Source organism: Myxocyprinus asiaticus, chromosome 39 (genome assembly GCF_019703515.2).
Source record: "Myxocyprinus asiaticus isolate MX2 ecotype Aquarium Trade chromosome 39, UBuf_Myxa_2, whole genome shotgun sequence".
Classification (NCBI taxonomy): Eukaryota; Metazoa; Chordata; class Actinopteri; order Cypriniformes; family Catostomidae; genus Myxocyprinus; species Myxocyprinus asiaticus.
In genome coordinates this window covers 22,676,934-22,697,392 of record NC_059382.1, presented here as the reverse complement: position 1 = coordinate 22,697,392, position 20,459 = coordinate 22,676,934, and the positions used below count along the sequence as shown (strand labels likewise).

Genomic DNA, 20,459 nt, shown 5'->3' with positions numbered 1-20,459 from the left:
CACAAACGAACATTTAGCCAAATCAAAATGAAAATGGAGGCAACTCTGCCATCAATTAATTTGACATCAAATAATACAATTTTGCTTGAGAAATGCTTATTTACCTCAACATGGTGCATTATGTGTTCCTCACCATGCTGCTGGTGATCTGCTTTCTTCAATTTCAGACTCCCATGAATTATTTGGCTTAAGCTTTCAGAAGCATCAAAACTGTAGCCAGCTGGTTGGAATCGCACACTGAATGTAAAGAGTACATTGCTGCTCTTGCGCAAGACATTCTCTCTGGATTTAATATTTGAGTCAAGGAGACCATTGCTTGTTTGTTCTGCATTATACTTTAGAAACACAAGTTCAAAAAACACTACATTTAAATTGTTTTAAAGCATTGATTTTTTATTATTATTATTTATTTATTTATTTATCTCATTAATATGGTAAAGACAAGATAACTCAGTTATCAATTCATGTTCAATTTAGGTCTGTCTGACAAATTATTAGTGGCTAATATTATAGTATGTTCTGGTGACTGGCGTGCTACAGTTTTTAGCACATATATGGCCTCAGTATTATTCATACCAGTAAAGCATGGCGATTCAAATCCTTAAAACCAAAATGCTTGGGACCACATACCAAAAAAAAAATGTCTTGCAGATATAATAATTGTATTGCATCAGAAACCAAGTGCTTTTGAACCTTTGATTCTCAGGTTAGTCCATATGGAGAAAACAGAAGCCACATTAGATGTTTTTCAGTGCTGCAGTGACCTCTGCTGTTCGCTCCAATACAGCAACCAGTGTGGGAGTCATTAATATTAATGAATAATGAAAAATGCATCCACACGGAACAATAACAGGGGTATAGGCCAGTGATAATGCTTCCTGACTTAAAGAGTCAGCTTAAAATGCTTTAGGGTACTACTCATCAGATTGGTAAAACAAAAACACAGCCTCCAGTAAACCTTAGAACAATAGGTTACCTCATTTAAATAAATAATAAAAATTAAAAAAAAAAAAAATCACACTGTCTTTAAGGTTATAATTTAACAATTATTTGCCAGCCTTCTGTCAAAAGAAACAAAACACGATGGTCTGATTGCTTATAACATTAGGTATAACAAGGGTACATGTTGTGAATTTGATTAAATAACTTTAATGACAGACAAAGCAAAGTGAACACATAAAAACGCATAAAATCAACTAATATGTAGAACAGTGCACTTGTTAAAAATCACACTAGCATAACAGCAGTTTATCAGAAAAGCACAGTTTGTTTTTTTTTCCAAATGCAACCATGTAATGGTTACTGCAGCTCTATATAAACCTACTGGTTTAATAATATGTTATGTCTTTAAAGGAATAGTTCACCCAAAAATTTAAATTCTGTCATAATTTACTCACCCTTGTGTCATGTGGACTTTTTTTTTTTTTTTTAGGATACTTTTGGTTCTTTTAAGCTTTAACATGAGTACCTGTCAACTGTCACTGATTTGAAATGTTGGACCTGAAAATTCATTAAAATTTTCCTTTTGTGTTCCACATAAGAAAGAAAGTCATAAGGGTGTGGAACAACATGAGGGTATGGAAATTATGACCGAGTTTTCATTTTTGAGTGAACTATTCCTTTAACATTATTTTGAACATAATGGAAAATTAAGCATCAAAATGATAACATCTAAAGTGCCTCTTCTTACATAAAAACACAGACCAACTATAAAGTGCATGATAATAAATTGCAGAGAGCAAACGATAGGGGAAATAGCAATAGCAATATAACACCCTTTCATTACCTTTCATATGTATTCTCTTTAGAAGTCAGCTCATATTTGATAATGTCATATTCATAAAAATGTTTTTAGATTCCACATTGACGGTAATACATAACTACACTCTTCACCCAAAATACACTAGGCAGTGGCTCCTACATATTGGACATTTTGAAAGCCATTGTTAATTTTTCTCATCTACTTAAATTTAAGATCATATTTTGATTATTTTTACAACCCTTGACTTTAGTAACAAAATTACAAAATTAACACGACACATTTAAACAAATCGAAGTAGCAATAAAGCCACAATTATCCATTTCCATAATCTATGAGTGAGTTTATCAAATTTGTGTTTCCTTAAACCATTTGAACAGTGATGCATACAGTGATGGAAACCCCCTCAGTGAACAATTCAAGCCTTTTTAAACTTTAAATATTATTTTATTGCAGAGGTCTTATTGCTCATTTTATTTTATTTATTTATTTTATTACAAATCAGCATATATCTGCATTTCTGGCCTAAGATCTGTCTGGTGAAAACCTGCATGGCCCACAGCAGTTGAATGCAATCTGTTACCATGAGGAGCCATGCAGCCATAGTTTGGGGAAATGCCAGACCCTGCTCGACTGGTCTTACGGACTTTTGGCTGTACAGAAACATAGCTGTTCAAATAGTCTGAGCGTGATGGCACAAACATGCTACGAGTTCTGGTTCTACTTTGGGAAGAGAATGACAGTCTGTGGTCCCGCTCTTGAGTTATTTTGGCTTGAGCAGGTGGATGTTGTGTTTTAACACTCTGCGATCTCTTAGACCCCTGCGAGTCTCTGCTCACTGGCCGAATGTACTGGTAGTCCTCTTTAAAGGAGTTGCTGAGAGTCTTATACATCAGCCTGTCTTGGCTGGGGTGTACCACACCAAAGCCATCACTGGATGCAGTGTTTTTAAAGTCAGGGCAGCTGTATTCCTTATGTAGGGTCAAATTGCGTGGCAGTGCTTGAGGATAGTTGTGCATGGATCGACTCTGCTTCATTATAAAAGCCGATTTGGCTCCCTGCCCACTACCGTGCCTGTCAGACCGAGAGGGCACAGGGATATCGGGCTCAGAGAGTGGGTGCTCTGGGGAGTAATGAGACACCATGGTAACCCTGTATTTTCCATCAGCCCCTTCAGTTGAAATCAACATGTCCTTTCCAGAGTTTGACCTGCTCCTAGTGGGAATTTTCTCTTGGCACTGACGATCGCATCTCGCAGGACGGGACTGGTGAGCAACTGGATGCAACGGCCTCTCTTTGGCTGCATTTTCTCCTCTAATGGACTGGCTGAAATGTTGATCAGATAAACCGGAATTAAAAGCCTCATAGAGAGAAGAGTTCTTCAGGGTTCTGGGATGGTGACCAATATCTCGGGTCATAAAATCAGACTCGTTGTTTAGCAACAGGTTGTGTAGAGGCTTGTGGTAGTTCTCAGAGCCATCCATCACTTTTGATGAATGAGAAGGCAGTGTGCTAAGAGTGTAGGAGAGAGTATATCCATCTCTGTGTTGATCAGCTTTATTATATCGAGCCTCGGAGTAGGGGCTGTACCTATACTGTACCTTGCCATCTTTAAAGTAAGGTCGTACTTGCTGGATGTCTGATGGAGGTGGTCTGTGGTAAACCTTGTTCCCTTGAAGGAAGAAAAATGTGTCCTCGGGTGGAGCGTGCATGAAACGTACCCTGCGGATAGTAGGGTACACGGAGACTCCATCCAATGGTGGATATCTTTGTCCTCCTTTTCTATAGAGACTAACTGAGGAGTACTCTTCACTTTGACCTTTATATTTAATAGACTGATGCAGGGATCGTGGAGCAAGGGTATTGCAGAAATTTCTGGAGAGAACTCTAGGTTGGGGTCGCCTATCTTCAGGTTGATAATAAGGGGTGCTTTGCCCAATCAGGCTTGACCAGTGTTGGGAGTAAGCAGACCTTTGGTCTTTAGATTTGTACTGATAAACTACACTTTGTGGAGAACTTTGTGGAAGAACTTCATGCACTAAAGCAGGCACGGCTGTCTCCACTAAAACGGCTCTGAAGTTTGCGGCATTAGCAGTCTGTTTGTTGTGTAGGGCAGCGATAGCTGACTGATCAGAGCCTGAGGAAGCTTGCACTGAGAATCTCTCTGAAAGTGATGGCTGTAAAGTTCCATACACTTTGATCTCAGGATCTCGGCTTGGACCATCTCCATCTGTGCCAACTCCAACATGGCGTATGTTGTCTCTCATTGTTTTGTGGCTCTCTTGAGCCAGCTGTACCTCTGGATCTCTACAAGGAGAGAAACCCTGAGAGGACACATGAGTGCAGTGGATACCAGCTGGTGCCTCGCAACCATCGGAGAAGCTGAGTCCACTTTCACTGCCGTGGCAGGCACAGATGCTCTGAAGGCTGCCTGCATCGGTAGACATGGTGCTGGATGGATCTGGGAAAGTCCTGTTGGAGGTATATCGTTCCTCTCGATCAGAGGACATCTGTAGAGGAGGAAACTGAAGTGTGAAGAGTGGGTTCTGATGGTGAACTGGAGAAATTGGTGTGGGGGGTTCCGAACTTCCACGCTTGCTAAGTCGAGTGGCCTGCTGGGCCGTCTCAGCTAGTGCCAGAGCTAGCATACGTGCAGCGCTCTTCACTACAGGCTGGGGAGTTATAAGAGAAACAGACCTCACCAAACCAGGTGTGCATTCAAACTTCACAGCACCTAGATGGAGAAAAACAAACCAATGTGATATTAAATAGTGGAACACAAGAGCTTAAATACTGTTTGAGAATAAGATTAAATGCTAGCTTTGGAAACAGTGTTAGCTTTCTCTATGTCACATATCTCTTGTAATGAGTGCAATTAGCGAGTTACATGCAATTGAACAGCGATTATGCTTCATAAGCCGACAACATGTGTGTGGTCATGTAAAAGCATTTCCTTTATTGGGGCAAGATTAACATTTTAAGCATAAACCGATCAACAAAGGTGGATTTTTGCCATTTTTATGCCGATTTCGCTGTACATGTAAACACCTTAACTGGTGTTCGTATAAGCATATCCAATGTCCGCACGTGTGTAGCGCATGCTTGTTTATGTTTTGCTGTCAAAAGCAGAGAACAATCCAATTATTTCAAGTCTCATATAAACACAGTTTTCTTATATTGTCTGATTTTTTAAACTATTTTCGGTAGTTCAGTGTATTGCTGTGCATGTAAATGTGCTCAATGATATATCAACCCTGCTAAAAAAACAGCATAAACACCAGTTTGGCCATGCTGGGAGACCAGCTTAAACCAGCAAACAACTTTTCTGGTTTAAGCTGTTCTTTTTTTCAGCAGGGAAATGGTCTTAAAAAGTCTAGTATATCAATAATTTAATCATTTTAATAACAATGTGAAAATGGTGCTGACCTGACTCAGCTCTTCTATGCCCTTTGATATCTGCAGGTTTACTTTCTGCTTTGCAAAAGCTAGCGGATCTCTGATGGCCTTCACCACCATTTGTAGACACACTGGACTTTTTCATGAGAGAGGTAATGTCAGAAGGACAGGACTCAGTCACACTCTTTGCCACTGAGCTCCTCTTGGTGCCCTCTGGGCCTATCTTAGACGTCTCCATGTCCAGTTTACTTGGGGCAGCTGGCGCTTCAGAGAGCTTGTGTTTGGCATCTTCCAAGCACACTGGGATAAGATCAAGTGGTAGGCAGGGGCTAGTGACTTTGTCTGAAAGGTCTGACTCGGCAAGACTGCCTCCTGCCTTCTTGCGACTGCCTTTTTTCTTACCATCAGATACCGTGGGATCGATTGGCTGCATGCTGCACTTAAAAGCAAGTGGATCTATGTCTAAGGAGGTCATGGCTATAAACTCAGTGTCCGCTGCTGGGTGGGGTGGAGATATAAGAGCTGGCACACAAGAGGAGGAAGCAAAAGGGTCCTTCTTGTGGTCCTTGAGACTGGACCGGGAGTCTCCAGTCACTCTGCTGTCCAGCAGCTCCTCACTGATTGAGACTGATAAAGCATCACTGGTACAGAGAGGTCTATGTGGACGATAGATATTGGATCCACCTGAGACAGAATGACAGTTCAGCCCATGGGTGAATAAACTGCAATAATTGTAAAATATCTAATAAGTTTAGCTAACTTCCACCATTCTGTAACCAACCACTCACACTATCTCCAAAACCCCACCCTCCAAAGACATGTCACCAAACCCAAACATGCAAAATGATTGACAGGCAGAGAACATTTCTGGCTAGTTTTCTGATTGGTTGAAAAAGCACTTATAACACCTTTAAATTGGAAAATGAAAAAAAAAAAATTGGAATTTACTCTCAAAATTATGCAAAGAGGACAGAGATTCTTCACTTTTAGCAGATCGTAGTGTTCCAGTGTCTCCTCTACCACCTGTAAAAGTGAGCCAAAGTTCAAGGATTGTATTTATTGTTCATCCTACTGACCAAAAGAAAACTATATAATGCCTGTATTTCCAAACCCTAGTGAGGTGCCTTTCTGTTTACTGTTTTCATAGGTTGCTGCCAAGGGCCGTCTCTGAGCATATGTGGGCCCCCGCAATTCTCCCCCAGTCCGGATCATTATCTTCTTCCCTTCTCTCTCGGGCCACAAGGGGGCCCCCTATACTTGTCTAATTGACATCCATAACGGATGCCTGAGTCATTCTAACAGCTTTTAGAATAATAATAAATAAGACCCTGCTTTGTGGGGCCCACTGGTGGCTCGGGGGCTCTAAGCAGCTGCTTATCCCACTTATTGCTTGAAATGGCTCTGCTGCTGCCTTCCAAGGCAGCATTCTTACCACAATGGAACCTTGTAACTGACTGAATTGAAATGCTTTTCATGGACAGCAACTCTGTGAACACACACAACATCCAATCTTCTCACAAGAACAGCACAAAACATTTGACTAACACAGCTGATTCCACAGCTGAGTTTGATATTAGCATGTTGCTAAGCTATCGGCTCGATACTCTAATAAGTTCAAATAAAATATAAAGCATAAACAACAGTTGGTGAAATAATTAATTTGATAGAACTGTTTTCTACTGATACTTTGCAATACTGAATAAATACCTATGATACTTAAAAATGACTGTAGGCACCTCACAAGCGTTTGGAACAGAACCAACATATGCATGATTTTCTAATAAAAAATTAATATTGGGTGATTTTAAAGAGGGTCAATGCTGGACCTGGTAGTGGCGTGGTCTTCATCTCAGTGGGCTCACTAGGATGGCGGAGTAGTTTGGGCTTGGCAGAAGACTTTACCATATTGAAGAATGAAAGCCAGTTTCCCACTGCAGACTTCTTTGCCTTGGTTGAGCCCTTCTTCCTATACCTGCAAAAATATCCAGTTACTATACACAGAACACTCTGCTGAAAAAAAGCAGCTTATACCAGCCTAAATTGGTTTAAGCTGATCTCCCAATCTGACCATCTGAAAAGTGCCCAAAACCCCTCTAAAACTCACCAACAAACAAGCCTGACCAGGCTGTGAGCCCAGCTGAGTCCAGCAAACCAGCTTAGGCTGGTTTAAGCTGTTTCTTTTTTTTTTAAAGCAGAGCACATCTCTATTAATTAAGTTTTGTAAGCATTACAATGCTACAAATCTATGTAAACAGACAAACCTCTCAGAAGGAAAGTCTATGACCATGTGGAACTTTCCCTGCAGGGCAGTTGGTCCCTTTCCCACATCAATGTACTTGCTGTCAGGGGACACAGGAGAGCCGAGCTGGGCTTGAGTCCGGGCCTGCGCTTCCTCCAGTGAGAGCAGCTTGGTAGAAGGAGAGCTCACCAGCAGAGACTTGGGCCGAGCTAAAGTAGTGTGACCTGTTAATTCAGATTAGAGTTATGTACTCATTAATGTCCCTCATTAGTACAGTTTCATCGAAAAATCAATTGTTGTAGGAGGAGAATTACTGAGGTTCATTTCTCACCTGTGCTGTGGCGGATCAAAGTGCTAAGTTTGGGACTGAAGAGAACATCAGCGTGATTAAGGATGAACTCTACAACAACTGACTGCACTCGCACTTCCATGAACGCAGAGGTGCCACTGAAACATGCTGACTCTATCTGTTTGGATCTGTAACAGCACGAGTCAGTTAATAAATACAACTTGTTTTAAAGGAACAAAATATATTTACAGACAAATCTATCCAGAAGCACGTTTTAAGTCACCTGAGGAGATTTGGAGCCCAGACAATTGCAAGGTTTTTGCAATGCATATTGGTGATGGAACTATAAGTTCCCATATGCGATAAATGTCTCATGAGAAACTCAAGAGTTCTATAAACAAAAAATAAGAACAAATATGTCCATTAATATCATTGCACAGAAAGCCTTGACTCTTAGTTAGCACCAAAACATTTGTTTGTTTGTTTGTTTGTTTTTGTTATACACAGGGGTGTAAAGTAACAAATTATAAATACTCACATTACTGTAAATAGTTGTTCACAGGAATTTTACTTTTTTAAGTACCATTTTAAAAATGGTATACTTTTCCTTTTACTTGAGTACATTTTAAGTGCTGTAACTGTACTTTTAATGCGCTATTTTCCCACCCTCTGTGTTTGCTACATCCCTGTCCTGATTTTATTTTTATTCATCAACATGATTGGCTAGGGAGAGTCTCCTGACTCCCGTCAAATCAAATCACATTTTGGCGTCAACTGATATGGATGTGGAGGATGCCTCAAACACATTTTCAACACCTGAACATCACAGCTGCACCTGAAAGGGCTTTTCGAAGTGAAAAGGGCAAATTGCCTGACTGTGTCATGTGAGTTTAACTTGCTCAAGCCAGATATCAGCATTAATCCTGCCTCTAATTTTAAGAAACATATCGAGATAAATTTCATATTTCTGCTTACTAGATTCTATGTCTATAACGTAGCCTGTAATTTAGCTATCTATCACTGAGATTATTGGGTTGATATGAGAGATTAAGGCAATGTTATCAATAGGGCTGGGTGATAAAATAATCTTGATGTTTATCTGAAGAAAAAGAGAGAGAGAGAGAGAGAGAGAGAGAGAGAGAGAGAGAGAGAGAGAGAGAGAGAGATGTCCTGGATATCAATGATAAACTTCTGAGAAATTTTCTATACTTAGCCTATGTTCTACATCTAGAACAGGGGTGTACTTTACATCGACCGCAATAGCAAGACAACCACTGGTTTGTTGATCTAGATAAAATATAAAAGATTGACTTTTTATTTCCTGACGTATGTATCTGCACGCTGTTTGATTGACAGGCGGCTAATGTTTGTGCGCTAATGCGGGTTCGCGCCTAAATGGTCAAATACACTTTATAATTTAGATGAGGCATTAATGTAAATGAAGTCGGTTTGGTCTAACGTGAACGTAAACAGTTGGACAAAAAGCGTATTTGTATCAAAATGTCAGACTTGAAGTGTACATGTAACCGAATTGAGCACTGTCTAGAAGCTATGTCATATAAAGGCTATTCAAATAATAACAATAACAAGGAAACGAGAAAACCACTCACTACTTTTGGCTGAATAACGTGAGTAGCTTTAAAAGTATTAATGTAATAAAATAAAACAGTGACATTTTTAATAATAATATTTTTTAATAATATTGTTAGGTTTTTTTTATTTTATTTTTTTATAATACCGACCCCTGATGTAGAGAGTGTGTTAATTTGTATAATAAATTACCAGGAAAGTAGAGATGATAAAATAATGTATAATTATGCTAAGCCTTTATCATGTTTTTTCTAATGCCTGATAGAAAAGTGTCAACCCTTGTAGAGCAATACTTCAGGCAGAACAATCCACCAGTCACAAACTTCAGAAAATTGTGCATCATGCATTAGAATGAGAACACAAATATTTCTGGGCTTAAAAGATACAAGAACTAAATCAATACGGGACATTGTATCTCAAAAGGAGGACAATGTGGCCCCCTATGTGCTACTTAAAGAAATATTTCACTCAAAAATGAAAATTCTCTTATCATTTACTCACCCTCATGCCATCCCAGATGTGTATGAATTTCTTTCTTCAGCAGAACACAAATTAAGATTTTTAGAAGAATATTTCAGCTCTGTAGGTCCATACAATACAAGTGAATGGATGCCAAAATTTTGATGCTCCAAAAAGCACATAAAGGCAGCACAAAAGTGATCCATATGACATCCATGACTTCAGAAGTGATATGATAAGTGTGGGTGAGAAACAGATCAATATTTAAGTCCATTTTTGCTAGAACTTCTTCACCCTGCCCAATAGGGGGCGATATGCATGAAAAATGTGAATCACCAAAAACAAAAGAAGAAGAATGTGAAAGTTAAAGTGGAGATTGACTGAGCAGGGAGGAGAATTTATAGTAAAAAATTACTTAAATATTGATCTGTTTATCACCCGACCGATCATATCTCTTCTGAAGACATGGATTTAACCACTGGAGTCACATGGATTAGGCTACTTTTATGCTGACTTATGCGATTTTTGGAGCTTCAAAATGTTGGCACCCATTCACTTGCATTGTATAGACCAAAAGAGCTGAGATATTCTTAATTTGTTTTCTGCTGAAGAAAGAAAGTCATACACATCTGAGATGGCATAAGGGTGACTAAATGATGAGAGAATTTTTGTGTGAATTATTCCTTTAAAGCCTGATGCAGCCCCTGTACCAAACAATTGCTCTACTGCCTCTATTGTGCGGGACATGACGTGCCAAGAGACCCTGATTTTTTCGTGTTTTTCTTTTTTTTTTTTTCTTTTTTTTTTTTGCATTCCTTGCATTGTTTTGAACATGTTTTATGTGCAACAGTAACTCTCTCAGTCAGCATTAAGGGGAATTTAGACCCTACACATAAACTGATTTTAATGTAATTGTTTCATACGTTATGATATTGAAAATAACTTTTTCATCTTTTCATTTCTGTAATCATGTCACCCTTTTATTTATTTTTTTAAATCAGATTCATGTAGTGTTTACTGTATCATAGATAAGTGATGTATTTTAAAAGTTGTCAATTGCAAACACCTATAAAATACCTATATTTTTTATTCTTTCTGGCAAACATCCATAAAAGGGAATGTAAATTACTGTATGTGTGCCTCATTTTTAAATTGCAGCATCGAGTTTTTATTATAAAGGGGCATAGCTTTCGCAACTCAGTATTCAATACTCACTACTCATGAGTACTTTTAAATGAGAGCTCTTTTACTCTTACTTGAGTAGTTTTTAGGACAGGTACTTTAACTCTACTCAAACTAAATTTTTTAAGAAGTAACAGTACTTTTACTTGAGTATTATTTTTCAGTACTCTTTCCACCCCTGGTTATACATGACTGTTGAACTGTGTTTAGATTTAAATGCTTCCACTGAAGCAAGCAAGATGCTCTTAGGAAAAATTCTTAAATCATGCTGGATAACATAGATCATCTTGTTGTGCAAAAACGTATGGAGCCTATGACAGCTCAAGTATATACAAAAGGGGTCCTCTCAAATAATACATTCTGAAATTCAAACAAATTCTTCAATTCAACTTCACTCAAATTGTTATGCTGATAATATTATATTTAATGGGAGAAAAAAAGCTGCAAAATAGAAGCATTTTAATGAGTGGACTTTTCAATGCATTTCATAAAGAGGAAAGTGCACTTCTCTTTCTCATCAGTAGAGGGTGCTGTGCACCAAATTAACCTGTAGTGTGGTGGAGGCAGCTGCTGTATGACGTCATGGACTTTGACCAGTCTCTCCTCATCAGTGGCTGCTGATACAGCATCCTGTGACAAATATGCCAAAACATCACTTCTATGTCCCAATACTGATATTATGTAGTACACCAATGTGTCAATGTTGCAGTGATTTGATGCTTACTGAGAATTTCTGATAGAGCTGATAGGTCAGCAGTGGGTTGGGCAGCTCTCGAAAATAGAGCTTGCACAATGATCCCACGGAATGAATGTCCTGAACGTACATGTCTTTAGTGAGATCTGGAACGTGCTCTGAGTCAAACTCATGCCTAGAGACAATGGACATTGATAAGCACTCTTACCACAATTTATTAAGCAACTGATTAAATATTCAGTACAATACGTTATGTAACTGGTGTCTCACCGCAGTCTCTGGATGTTGGATGATATTCCAGATAAACGGTAAATTCCATCCACTACTCCATGCCTCTCGATGAACTCTGTGCAGCTTCGGATGACCTGTGGGACTGTTGGACCAACATTGTACCTTATAATTTCCGCATTTCAAATCTGAATGGTAGATAATAATAAATAAACATCATAAAACAGATCGTTCTGATTCTCATTTACAACTGGATGAGCCTTGTACAGTAAAATGACTGTAAACCAGGGCCATTTCTGAGCATATGGGGGCCTTAAGTGAAATCCTGCTTGGAGGCCCCCAGAAACCCCTGGATCATAACATTCTCCCTTCCCTCTCGGTCCACAAGGGGGCCCCCTATATCTGTCTAAATCAGGGGGACAGGAATTAGCTTGTTAGCAGGTCCCCACTAGCCCCTGCTGGTAGGTGCTGGAACTATGCTAACTGATAGCTCTCCAGGTCTAATAGAGCTCCTTGGTCTAAATGAGTGATAACAGATGCCTGAGTCTTACTCGCAACCTTTAGTATATATATATATATATATATATATATATATATATATATATATATATATATATATATATATATAAAACACAAAACAACCTTGCTTTGCTGGGCCCCCTGGTGGCTTGGGGGCCCTAAGCACCCGCTTTTACCGCTTATAGCTAGAAACGGCTCTGCTGTAAACACACATTCTATATTACTGCGCCAAGCTGCTACATTGCTTGTCAACTGCAAACATTCTACAGTTAGGATAATGAATTATATTACTTTGCAGAAGAATTGTGTATTCGTGATAATCATTATTAATAAATAACTGTTAATTAAACATTGGTGTAATTTCTCATATTGTTGATACTGCCTTTTTTATTACAGTAATATGGCACAAGAGGCTGTGTCACAGTGATTTTAGCACAGGTGAGCGGGTTTTAATGAACATCTCTTATCAGTGGTAAATCAGTCATTGTAAGTCAGCCTCTCGTGGCTTATTGCTTTAATAAACAATTCAATATAAAGAGGTATGTTACATTGGCTTTGCCGTACACTAGTTACATATTGTTATATTATGAGGATTGTCATGAAACCTGTCAAGAAAATGTTCTGGTCATATTTAACCCCAAATCAATACTAAAAATCTAAAGAAAATTAAGCCTACATCTAGGACCATTAAGATGTTTTGCGTTGTGACATTATTTTCAGTAAACTTAAGCACATTTTGCCCCGTAGATCTTATTACTATAATGCGTCCGAGCGTTTTACTTTTACTATTCCCATTGTTTTCAATGATGATTATTATTACAGTAAGTCTTTTTTTTTTTTGCATTACTGTAAGAACTATGCTGTTGTACTAATATATATATATATATATATATATATATATATATATATATATATATATATACATACATACACACACACAGCTGAAGTCAGAAGTTTACACAGTGGCATTTCTCAGAGCCAGCAAAGCCTCTGCTGGCATAACATGCCTAATAAATAAATATTTTTTCATCCTTTCATTTTCATTGTCCTTTTTGCCTATGTATTTTTAATCGCTTTCCACTCCTAATTCAACTACAAACGAATAGCAAAAAACAAAAAGTTTATCCAATCAGAATTTTTTCCTTGATGCTTACAAGCGAAGTGTGACAGCTGTTTCACAAATTGCATGCCCGAAGCCATGCTCCTTAGCCAAAGAGCTCCCTCAACACTGCAGTGAATAGGCATCTATTGTCAGATTGTCAGATTCATCAGCCATTCAGATTGATTTCTTGGTGGGTGTGGTCTTTAGGATATGTCCCAGTCCAGGCCTTCTAGCTGGCCTTGAGTGACGCAATCATGCTTTAAGTGATGTACGTAATTTGAAAGCACGAGATCTATAGCTGACGAGTCGGCTGTCACTGCCACAACACCATTGAGAAAGAGATTCTTATGGATATAAAAACCTGAGATGTTCTGCATGATCGTGTGATTGATTAATTAAACAGGAAACGAGGACTGATTTTCACTTAAAGTAAAATGAAAGTGCTTTTTGTATTGTTATAGCAACATCAGGAGTTTTCAAGTGTAAATTAGGCTGCTTGAGCATTCAGTGTCAGTTCAAATTTTGAAAAGTAACCGTGTACCCTGACAAAACAAAATTTATTGCAAGCAAAATTTAAATCGCAAATATTATTAGAGAGCTTTTTCGTGGTATTAGACCTCCTTGGTTCTGGCTTTCGTGCGTGGGTGTGTTTTTAAAATGTCAGTTGGTATTATTTGTTGACTGCCACATTATGTATGATTCATTGTGTAACTGTGTTTTCTTAAATGGCATGAATCGCACTGAAGGCCTAGACTTAAAATGAGTTTACATACACTTAGGTTGAAGTCATTAAAACAAATTTTTTAACCACTCCACAGATTTAATATTAGCAAATTATAGTTTTGGCAAGTCATTTAGGACAACTACATTGTGTAAGACATGAGTAATTTTTCCAACAATTGTTTACAGACAGATTGTTTCACTTTTAATTGACTATATCACAATTCCAGTGGATCAGAAGTTTACATACACTAAGTTAACTGTGCCTTTAAGCAGCTTGGAAAATTCCAGAAAATGTCAAGCCTATAGACAATTAGCCAATTAGCTTCTGATAGAAGGTGTACTGAATTGGAGGTGTACCTGTAGATGTATTTTAAGGCCTACCTTCAAACTCAGTGCCTCTTTGCTTGACATCATGGGAAAATCAAAAGAAATCAGCCAAGACCTCAGAAAAAAATTGTGGACCTTCACAAGTCTGGTTCATCCTTGGGAGCAATTTCCAAATGCCTGAAGGTACCACGTTCATCTGTACAAACAATAGTACGCAAGTATAAACACCATGGGACCACGCAGCCATCATACCGCTCAGGAAGGAGACGCATTCGGTCTCCTAGAGATGAACGTAGTTTGGTGAAAAAAGTTCAGATCAATCCCAGAACAACAGCAAAGGACCTTGTAAAGATGCTGGAGGAAACAGTTAGACAATTATCTATATCCACAGTAAAACGAGTCTTATATCGACATAACCTGAAAGGCTGCTCAGCAAGGAAGAAGCCACTGCTCCAAAACTGCCATAAAAAAGCCAGACTACAGTTTTCACTTGGAGAAATGTCCTCTGGTCTAATGAAACAAAAATGAACTGTTTGGCCATAATGACTATCGTTATGTTTGGAGAAAAAAGTGAGGCTTGCAATCCGAAGAACACCATACCAACCATGAAGCATGGGGGTGGCAGCATCATGTTGTGGGGGTGCTTTGCTGCAGGAGGGACTGGTGCACTTCACAAAATAGATGGCATCATGAGGAAGGAAAATTATGTGGATATATTAAAGCAACATCTCAAGACATCAGCCAGGAAGTTAAAGCTCGGTCGCAAATGGGTCTTCCAAATGGACAATGACCCCAAGCTTACCCCCAAACTTGTGGCAAAATGGCTTAAGGACAACAAAGTCAAGGTGTTGGAGTGGCCATCACAAAGCCCTGACCTCAATCCAATAGAAAATTTGTGGGCAGAACTGAAAAAGCATGTGCGAGCAGTGAGGCCTACAAACCTGACTCAGTTACACCATTTCTGTCTGGAGGAATGGGCCAAAATTCCAGCAAATTACTGTGAGAAGCTTGTGGAAGGCTACCCAAAAAGTCTGACACAAGTTAAACAATTTAAAGGTAATCTTACCAAATACTAACAAAGTGTATGTAAACTTCTGACCTACTGGGAATGTGATGAAAGAAATGAAAGCTGAAATAAATAATTCTCTCTACAATTATTCTGACATTTCACATTCTTAAAATAAAGTAGTGATCCTAACTGACCTAAGACAGGGAATGTTTTCTACAATTAAATTTCAAGAATTGTGAAAAACTGAGTGTAAATGTATAGAATGTATACACTAAGGTGTATGTAAACATCTGACTTCAACTGTATATATACACAATTATTCATTATTTAATGAATAATCCAACAGATGTCTCAAGACCGTAACAAGCAAAGGTCCAAGTAGGCCCAAGCAGACTCTGAGATGTCTGCTCTCCCACTAATCATTATCTGCTCTTACTCCCCCTTTGCTGACACTGGTCCAGCAACTAGTGGACCTCAGAGACATTCCAGGTGGGGGAAGGTAGCCACATGCAAAAGCAAAGGAATGTGGAGAAGAAACTCACTCCATTCCCCCATAGGAAATACACATAAACCCATAAAACAGACTTTTCTTCAGTAATTTATAGACAAACTGTTCTATAAATGAACATGCATATCCCCAGGACATTATGTGTATGATTATTACTGTCTCGTATAGTGTCATTTGTACTGTATACCGTTTTATGCATGCTTTATGACAGAACCATTAGATAATGTAAAATTATTGGTATCATGCTTCCTATCAAATTAATCCTTGTGTGACTCTTTGCACATTGGTGTATCTCAACGCCTTATAGTGTGCACTGTATGCTTGTTATATTAATCAGAGCATAAAGGGGCACAAACTGCCAGCTTACCCCAATCATGCAAATGAGTCAGCTTCCAAACAAAGGAACTTTTCCTGCTGGAAAATTGCACCTTTCTCATTGGTCATGCCAAACTCGAGAGGAGTGACCTCCCTCAGGATTTAAAGGGCACTGTCGGAGTGACCTCTCTCTCCTCTCTGCTCTTTTCTCTTTTTCTCTCTCCCTTCTGCTCATGGTTGCTGTTCGTGTGGGACCGGAAACACCCGGTCCCACCGCGAGGTCGTGGGCCGGCAGGCCTCAAACACATCAAGCCATGTGTAACTTCCTTGACCATAACAGAGTCAAACTATCACCGCAAGTTCATCATCATTTCTTCATTAAACGCGGAAGAATTGATTGCAACTTCAACACCATCGACTCAAGGAACCATCAAGACTTTCTCCTGAGACTGCATCCGGGCGCTTTCTCAACAGCCAAGGCATTGCAAGTATCATACAATTAACTAACTAAACAGAGGTTTTGTATAAGCTGTGTACCCCTTTGTTAACAAAGGTGCTTTGAAGTAAGAAACTGATGGTTCTATCAGATGGTTAAATGACTCCACTATTTTCATAGCTTCATTCCCCTGTTCTGTTCCGGTTTCATTCACTTTCACTTTTCCATTCCCCATGTATGTGTGATTTGTGTGTATGTGTTTGTTTAGATTAGTTATGTGTTCGTGATATAGTTAAATAAAGCTTTTGTGTACATTCTTGCGAGTTGATACTGGTCTGCTTGTAAATCAACATCAATTTAACGATTTGATCACAGCTACATGCTAAGAAAGAGTTATTTTTCTGTGGCCACGAAAAATATCCTTTCTGAGAATTGATAGACGATCAATACTGAGTGTTCGCTGGACGAACAGATTAATGATTATAATGTTAATTCAGCTACATCAAGTTAATTCTATTAACTGATCCAAATGTTTATAATTAATTATAACGAGTTATGATTAATTATTCATATTCCCCTTTTAAAGATAATTTGACTGTGGTATATTTTGATAAATAATCTCATCCCTGTTTTTAAAAGATTTCGCTTCAAAGCTCTACCTAAAATATGTGTAATATTATTTTCAATAAGCCATGAGAATAATATTACTCCAATAAGAGAATTAATCATAATTCCCTTATTAAAGCTAATACCTTACAACAGAAATTGTGAGCGGATACAACGAGACATTGTATTACGATTTTAATGGTGGAGAGTTTTATTCAGACAAATAATCTAGTTATTTGTCATTTATCTCATTTATAATGGTTGTCAAACGCGACTAATTCCATTATATATTTCCTTACATAATAATGAAGAATAAGGACAGTTTAATTTAATTCCTAGCTCACACATACTGTTTCCCTACATATAATGGTGGAGGCACGTGGGCACTTTAACCCATCCCATGTACTTTTATACTACCAAATTCGCTACATATATATATATATATATATTATTATTAGTATTATTATTATTAATGATAGGCAGTACTAAGGTAGTACTACTATGATGTATAAATACTTTACAGTTTAAATAGTATATCATTTTTTCACATTGCGGTAATAAGAATAGGGGGATAAAATGTGCATAACGAATGTGCATCATAAAAATGTAAAAAATCTTAATGATCCTAAAAATAGGTGTTATTTTAATAATGCAAAATGTAATTTGTACTTTCATTTGATTTTGAAGTAAATTTGTTCTTTCATTTGATTTTGAAGTAAATTGGAACAGGACATTTTCTCAGCAGGTTTCGTGAGAATCACCCAATAAACATCCTCATGAGGTTTTTAATAGCTCTGTCCTCTCACCATCATGGCCTGAGTTAAGCAAGTGTTCTCCAAGGTCACAGCCGAACACCCTCTCTTTCAGGATCCCTCGCTGTTTCAGCTTCTGTTTGGTGGGACGTGATTTCATGAACGTGCGCAGAAAAGTGATCAGCTTGCCGTGCTTCTTAGACACTACAAGATATTATAAATACCAAAGCTTTCAAACCAATGCTGAGAAATTGAAATAAACTGTACCTCTAAATACACTGAGGCTGATGTTATTTTAATAATGAATACAAACTAATGAAACTGCTATGGTTTGACATCGAAACGAAACAGTCTGGTCAAAAAGTGCACACCTGGCTTGGCCAGTGACATCACATTTGAGGGGATCTTTTCACTAATTAATTCCACACATTCAGAAGGAAAAAATCCCACCTGTGAATACAAAGAGAGAAAACTAAAAATTATACACTTTTCACTTCATTTCATCTCGCTTGATTTCAACAAGGTCTCTAAAAGAAAAAAGTAATATGGGTTTGGAACAATGATGACAATATGTTCATATCTGGGTGAACTATCCCTTTAAAGTTATGGCTAAGAATAAGTCTGAATCACCTCAGTTTATAAAATGTAAAATCTTGCTGCAGCACAATAAAAATACCTTATTTATGGACCTGTATAACAGTAGCAATTACTTTACAACACGTTTATTACCACTAAAATTCCTATATCAGTAGTAGAGAAAGTAGAGATGTTTTGACTCAGACGTGACATAAAAACTGGAAAAACAATTCTCAAATGTATATGAAACCTGAATCGAAAGCGATAACGGTTTTCTAATACACAAGGTCTTTTTGTTTTTTGATTTTCTCCCCTTTTTTCCCCAATTTGAAATGCCAAATTCCTAATGAGCTCTAAGTCCTCATGGTGGCAAAGTGACTCACCTCAGTCTGGGTGGCAGAGGACGAATCTCAGTTGCCTCCGCGTCTGAGACCGTCAAATCCGCGCATCTTATCATGTGGCTTGTTGAGCGTGTTACCGCGGAGACATAGCGCGTGTGGAGGCTTCACGCTATTCTCCGCGGCATCCATGCATAACTCACCACACGCCCCACCGAGAGTGAGAACCACATTATAGCGACCACGAGGAGGTTGCCCCATGAGACTCTACCCTCCCTAGCAACCGGGCCAATTTGGTTGCTTAGGAGACCTGGCTGGAGTCACTCAGCACGCCCTGGATTTGAACTCGCGACTCCAGGGGTGGTAGTCAGCATCTTTACTCACAGACACATGCCCCCTCTTATGGGCCTTTTAATGAAAATACAGATGCAGTATCACAGACTGCCATGAAACAAGAGGAAAATGAGGTGACTTAATCATGAAGAACGTAAAACATACATAAAATGAACCCTAACAAGATGATAATATTTTTTTTTTTTTACAAAAGCAATACATAAAAAGTCAAGGATATATACCATTTCCATTTCAATGCACAGTGTATTGAACCCACCTGAAATCCACGTTTGCCCCTCCACCAGCCAGTGGCTTCTTTAAGAGGCATATCGATCACGGACACTATGTCTCCAACCTTTGGAGGAGATAATGAGCTTCCATCAATAATGATCTAAAAATTGACTAACATCAAATCCACATTTAAAAATGAAGACTCAAAAAATTACCTCAAAGGAGAGTTCATCTGCTGCTTGGGCGATGTAGCGCTTAATGACATGGGCAGCAGCTACAGCAGGAACATTAATGGTTGATTCATCATGAACCAGCAAGTGGTTCCCTTTGTTGTCAATCTAAAATGGTGAGGACAGACCAGTCAAAACATATCACACTTAAAGGGATAGTTCACCCAAAATCACTTTCTTCCATGGAACTTAAAACAAAATGTTAGGCATAATGTTAGTTGGTGTCTGTGTTCCTCAGAAGAAAGGAAGTCATGTGGGTATCCCTTAAAAATAAAAAGTTTAATAAACTTAAAGTAAAGCAACCAGCTGCAAAGTATTTTTGAGTTTACTTAACTTTAGGCAAATTAGTTGTACCAACTTAAAAATCCAAGTTGGATTGTAAGTTCCATGAACTCAATACAAAATGTTCAGCAAACTCAAAAATATTAATGATTGAGTTCAATCAACTTTTTAAGTACAGCTGTCCAAATTTTTTTGAGAAAGTGGGTTATTGCGAGAAAACAGTGTTCTCATTTGCATACACTGTTTAAGTGGCGCACTCTTTACTCTCATATGCATGTGGCTCCGTCAGTAAGCAGCTTTCTCCACAGCAACGTAATTTTCCCATGACACTTGTGT

The 20,459-nt window shown here is 38.4% G+C and overlaps 1 protein-coding gene across 3 annotated transcripts in view; it reads right to left on the bottom strand.

The window, feature by feature from the left end:
* Positions 1-1,126: 1,126 nt before the first annotated feature.
* The window catches only part of LOC127429971 (rho GTPase-activating protein 32-like), a 69,869-nt gene continuing 50,536 nt past the window's right edge, over positions 1,127-20,459 (bottom strand). For 2 of the 3 annotated variants that reach the window (XM_051679374.1, XM_051679376.1), the window contains 14 exons: positions 19,827-19,949; positions 19,658-19,735; positions 18,505-18,583; positions 18,188-18,337; positions 11,879-11,981; positions 11,639-11,783; positions 11,462-11,544; positions 7,967-8,074; positions 7,726-7,871; positions 7,417-7,618; positions 6,982-7,127; positions 6,104-6,178; positions 5,186-5,839; positions 1,127-4,493 (listed from right to left, as the gene is read on the bottom strand). In XM_051679374.1, the coding sequence (XP_051535334.1) occupies positions 2,254-4,493; positions 5,186-5,839; positions 6,104-6,178; positions 6,982-7,127; positions 7,417-7,618; positions 7,726-7,871; positions 7,967-8,074; positions 11,462-11,544; positions 11,639-11,783; positions 11,879-11,981; positions 18,188-18,337; positions 18,505-18,583; positions 19,658-19,735; positions 19,827-19,949 (4,332 nt within the window). In that variant the 3' untranslated portion in view covers positions 1,127-2,253. The remainder of the gene's footprint in view (positions 4,494-5,185; positions 5,840-6,103; positions 6,179-6,981; positions 7,128-7,416; positions 7,619-7,725; positions 7,872-7,966; positions 8,075-11,461; positions 11,545-11,638; positions 11,784-11,878; positions 11,982-18,187; positions 18,338-18,504; positions 18,584-19,657; positions 19,736-19,826; positions 19,950-20,459) is intronic. The other variant, XM_051679375.1, reaches the window with a different exon arrangement.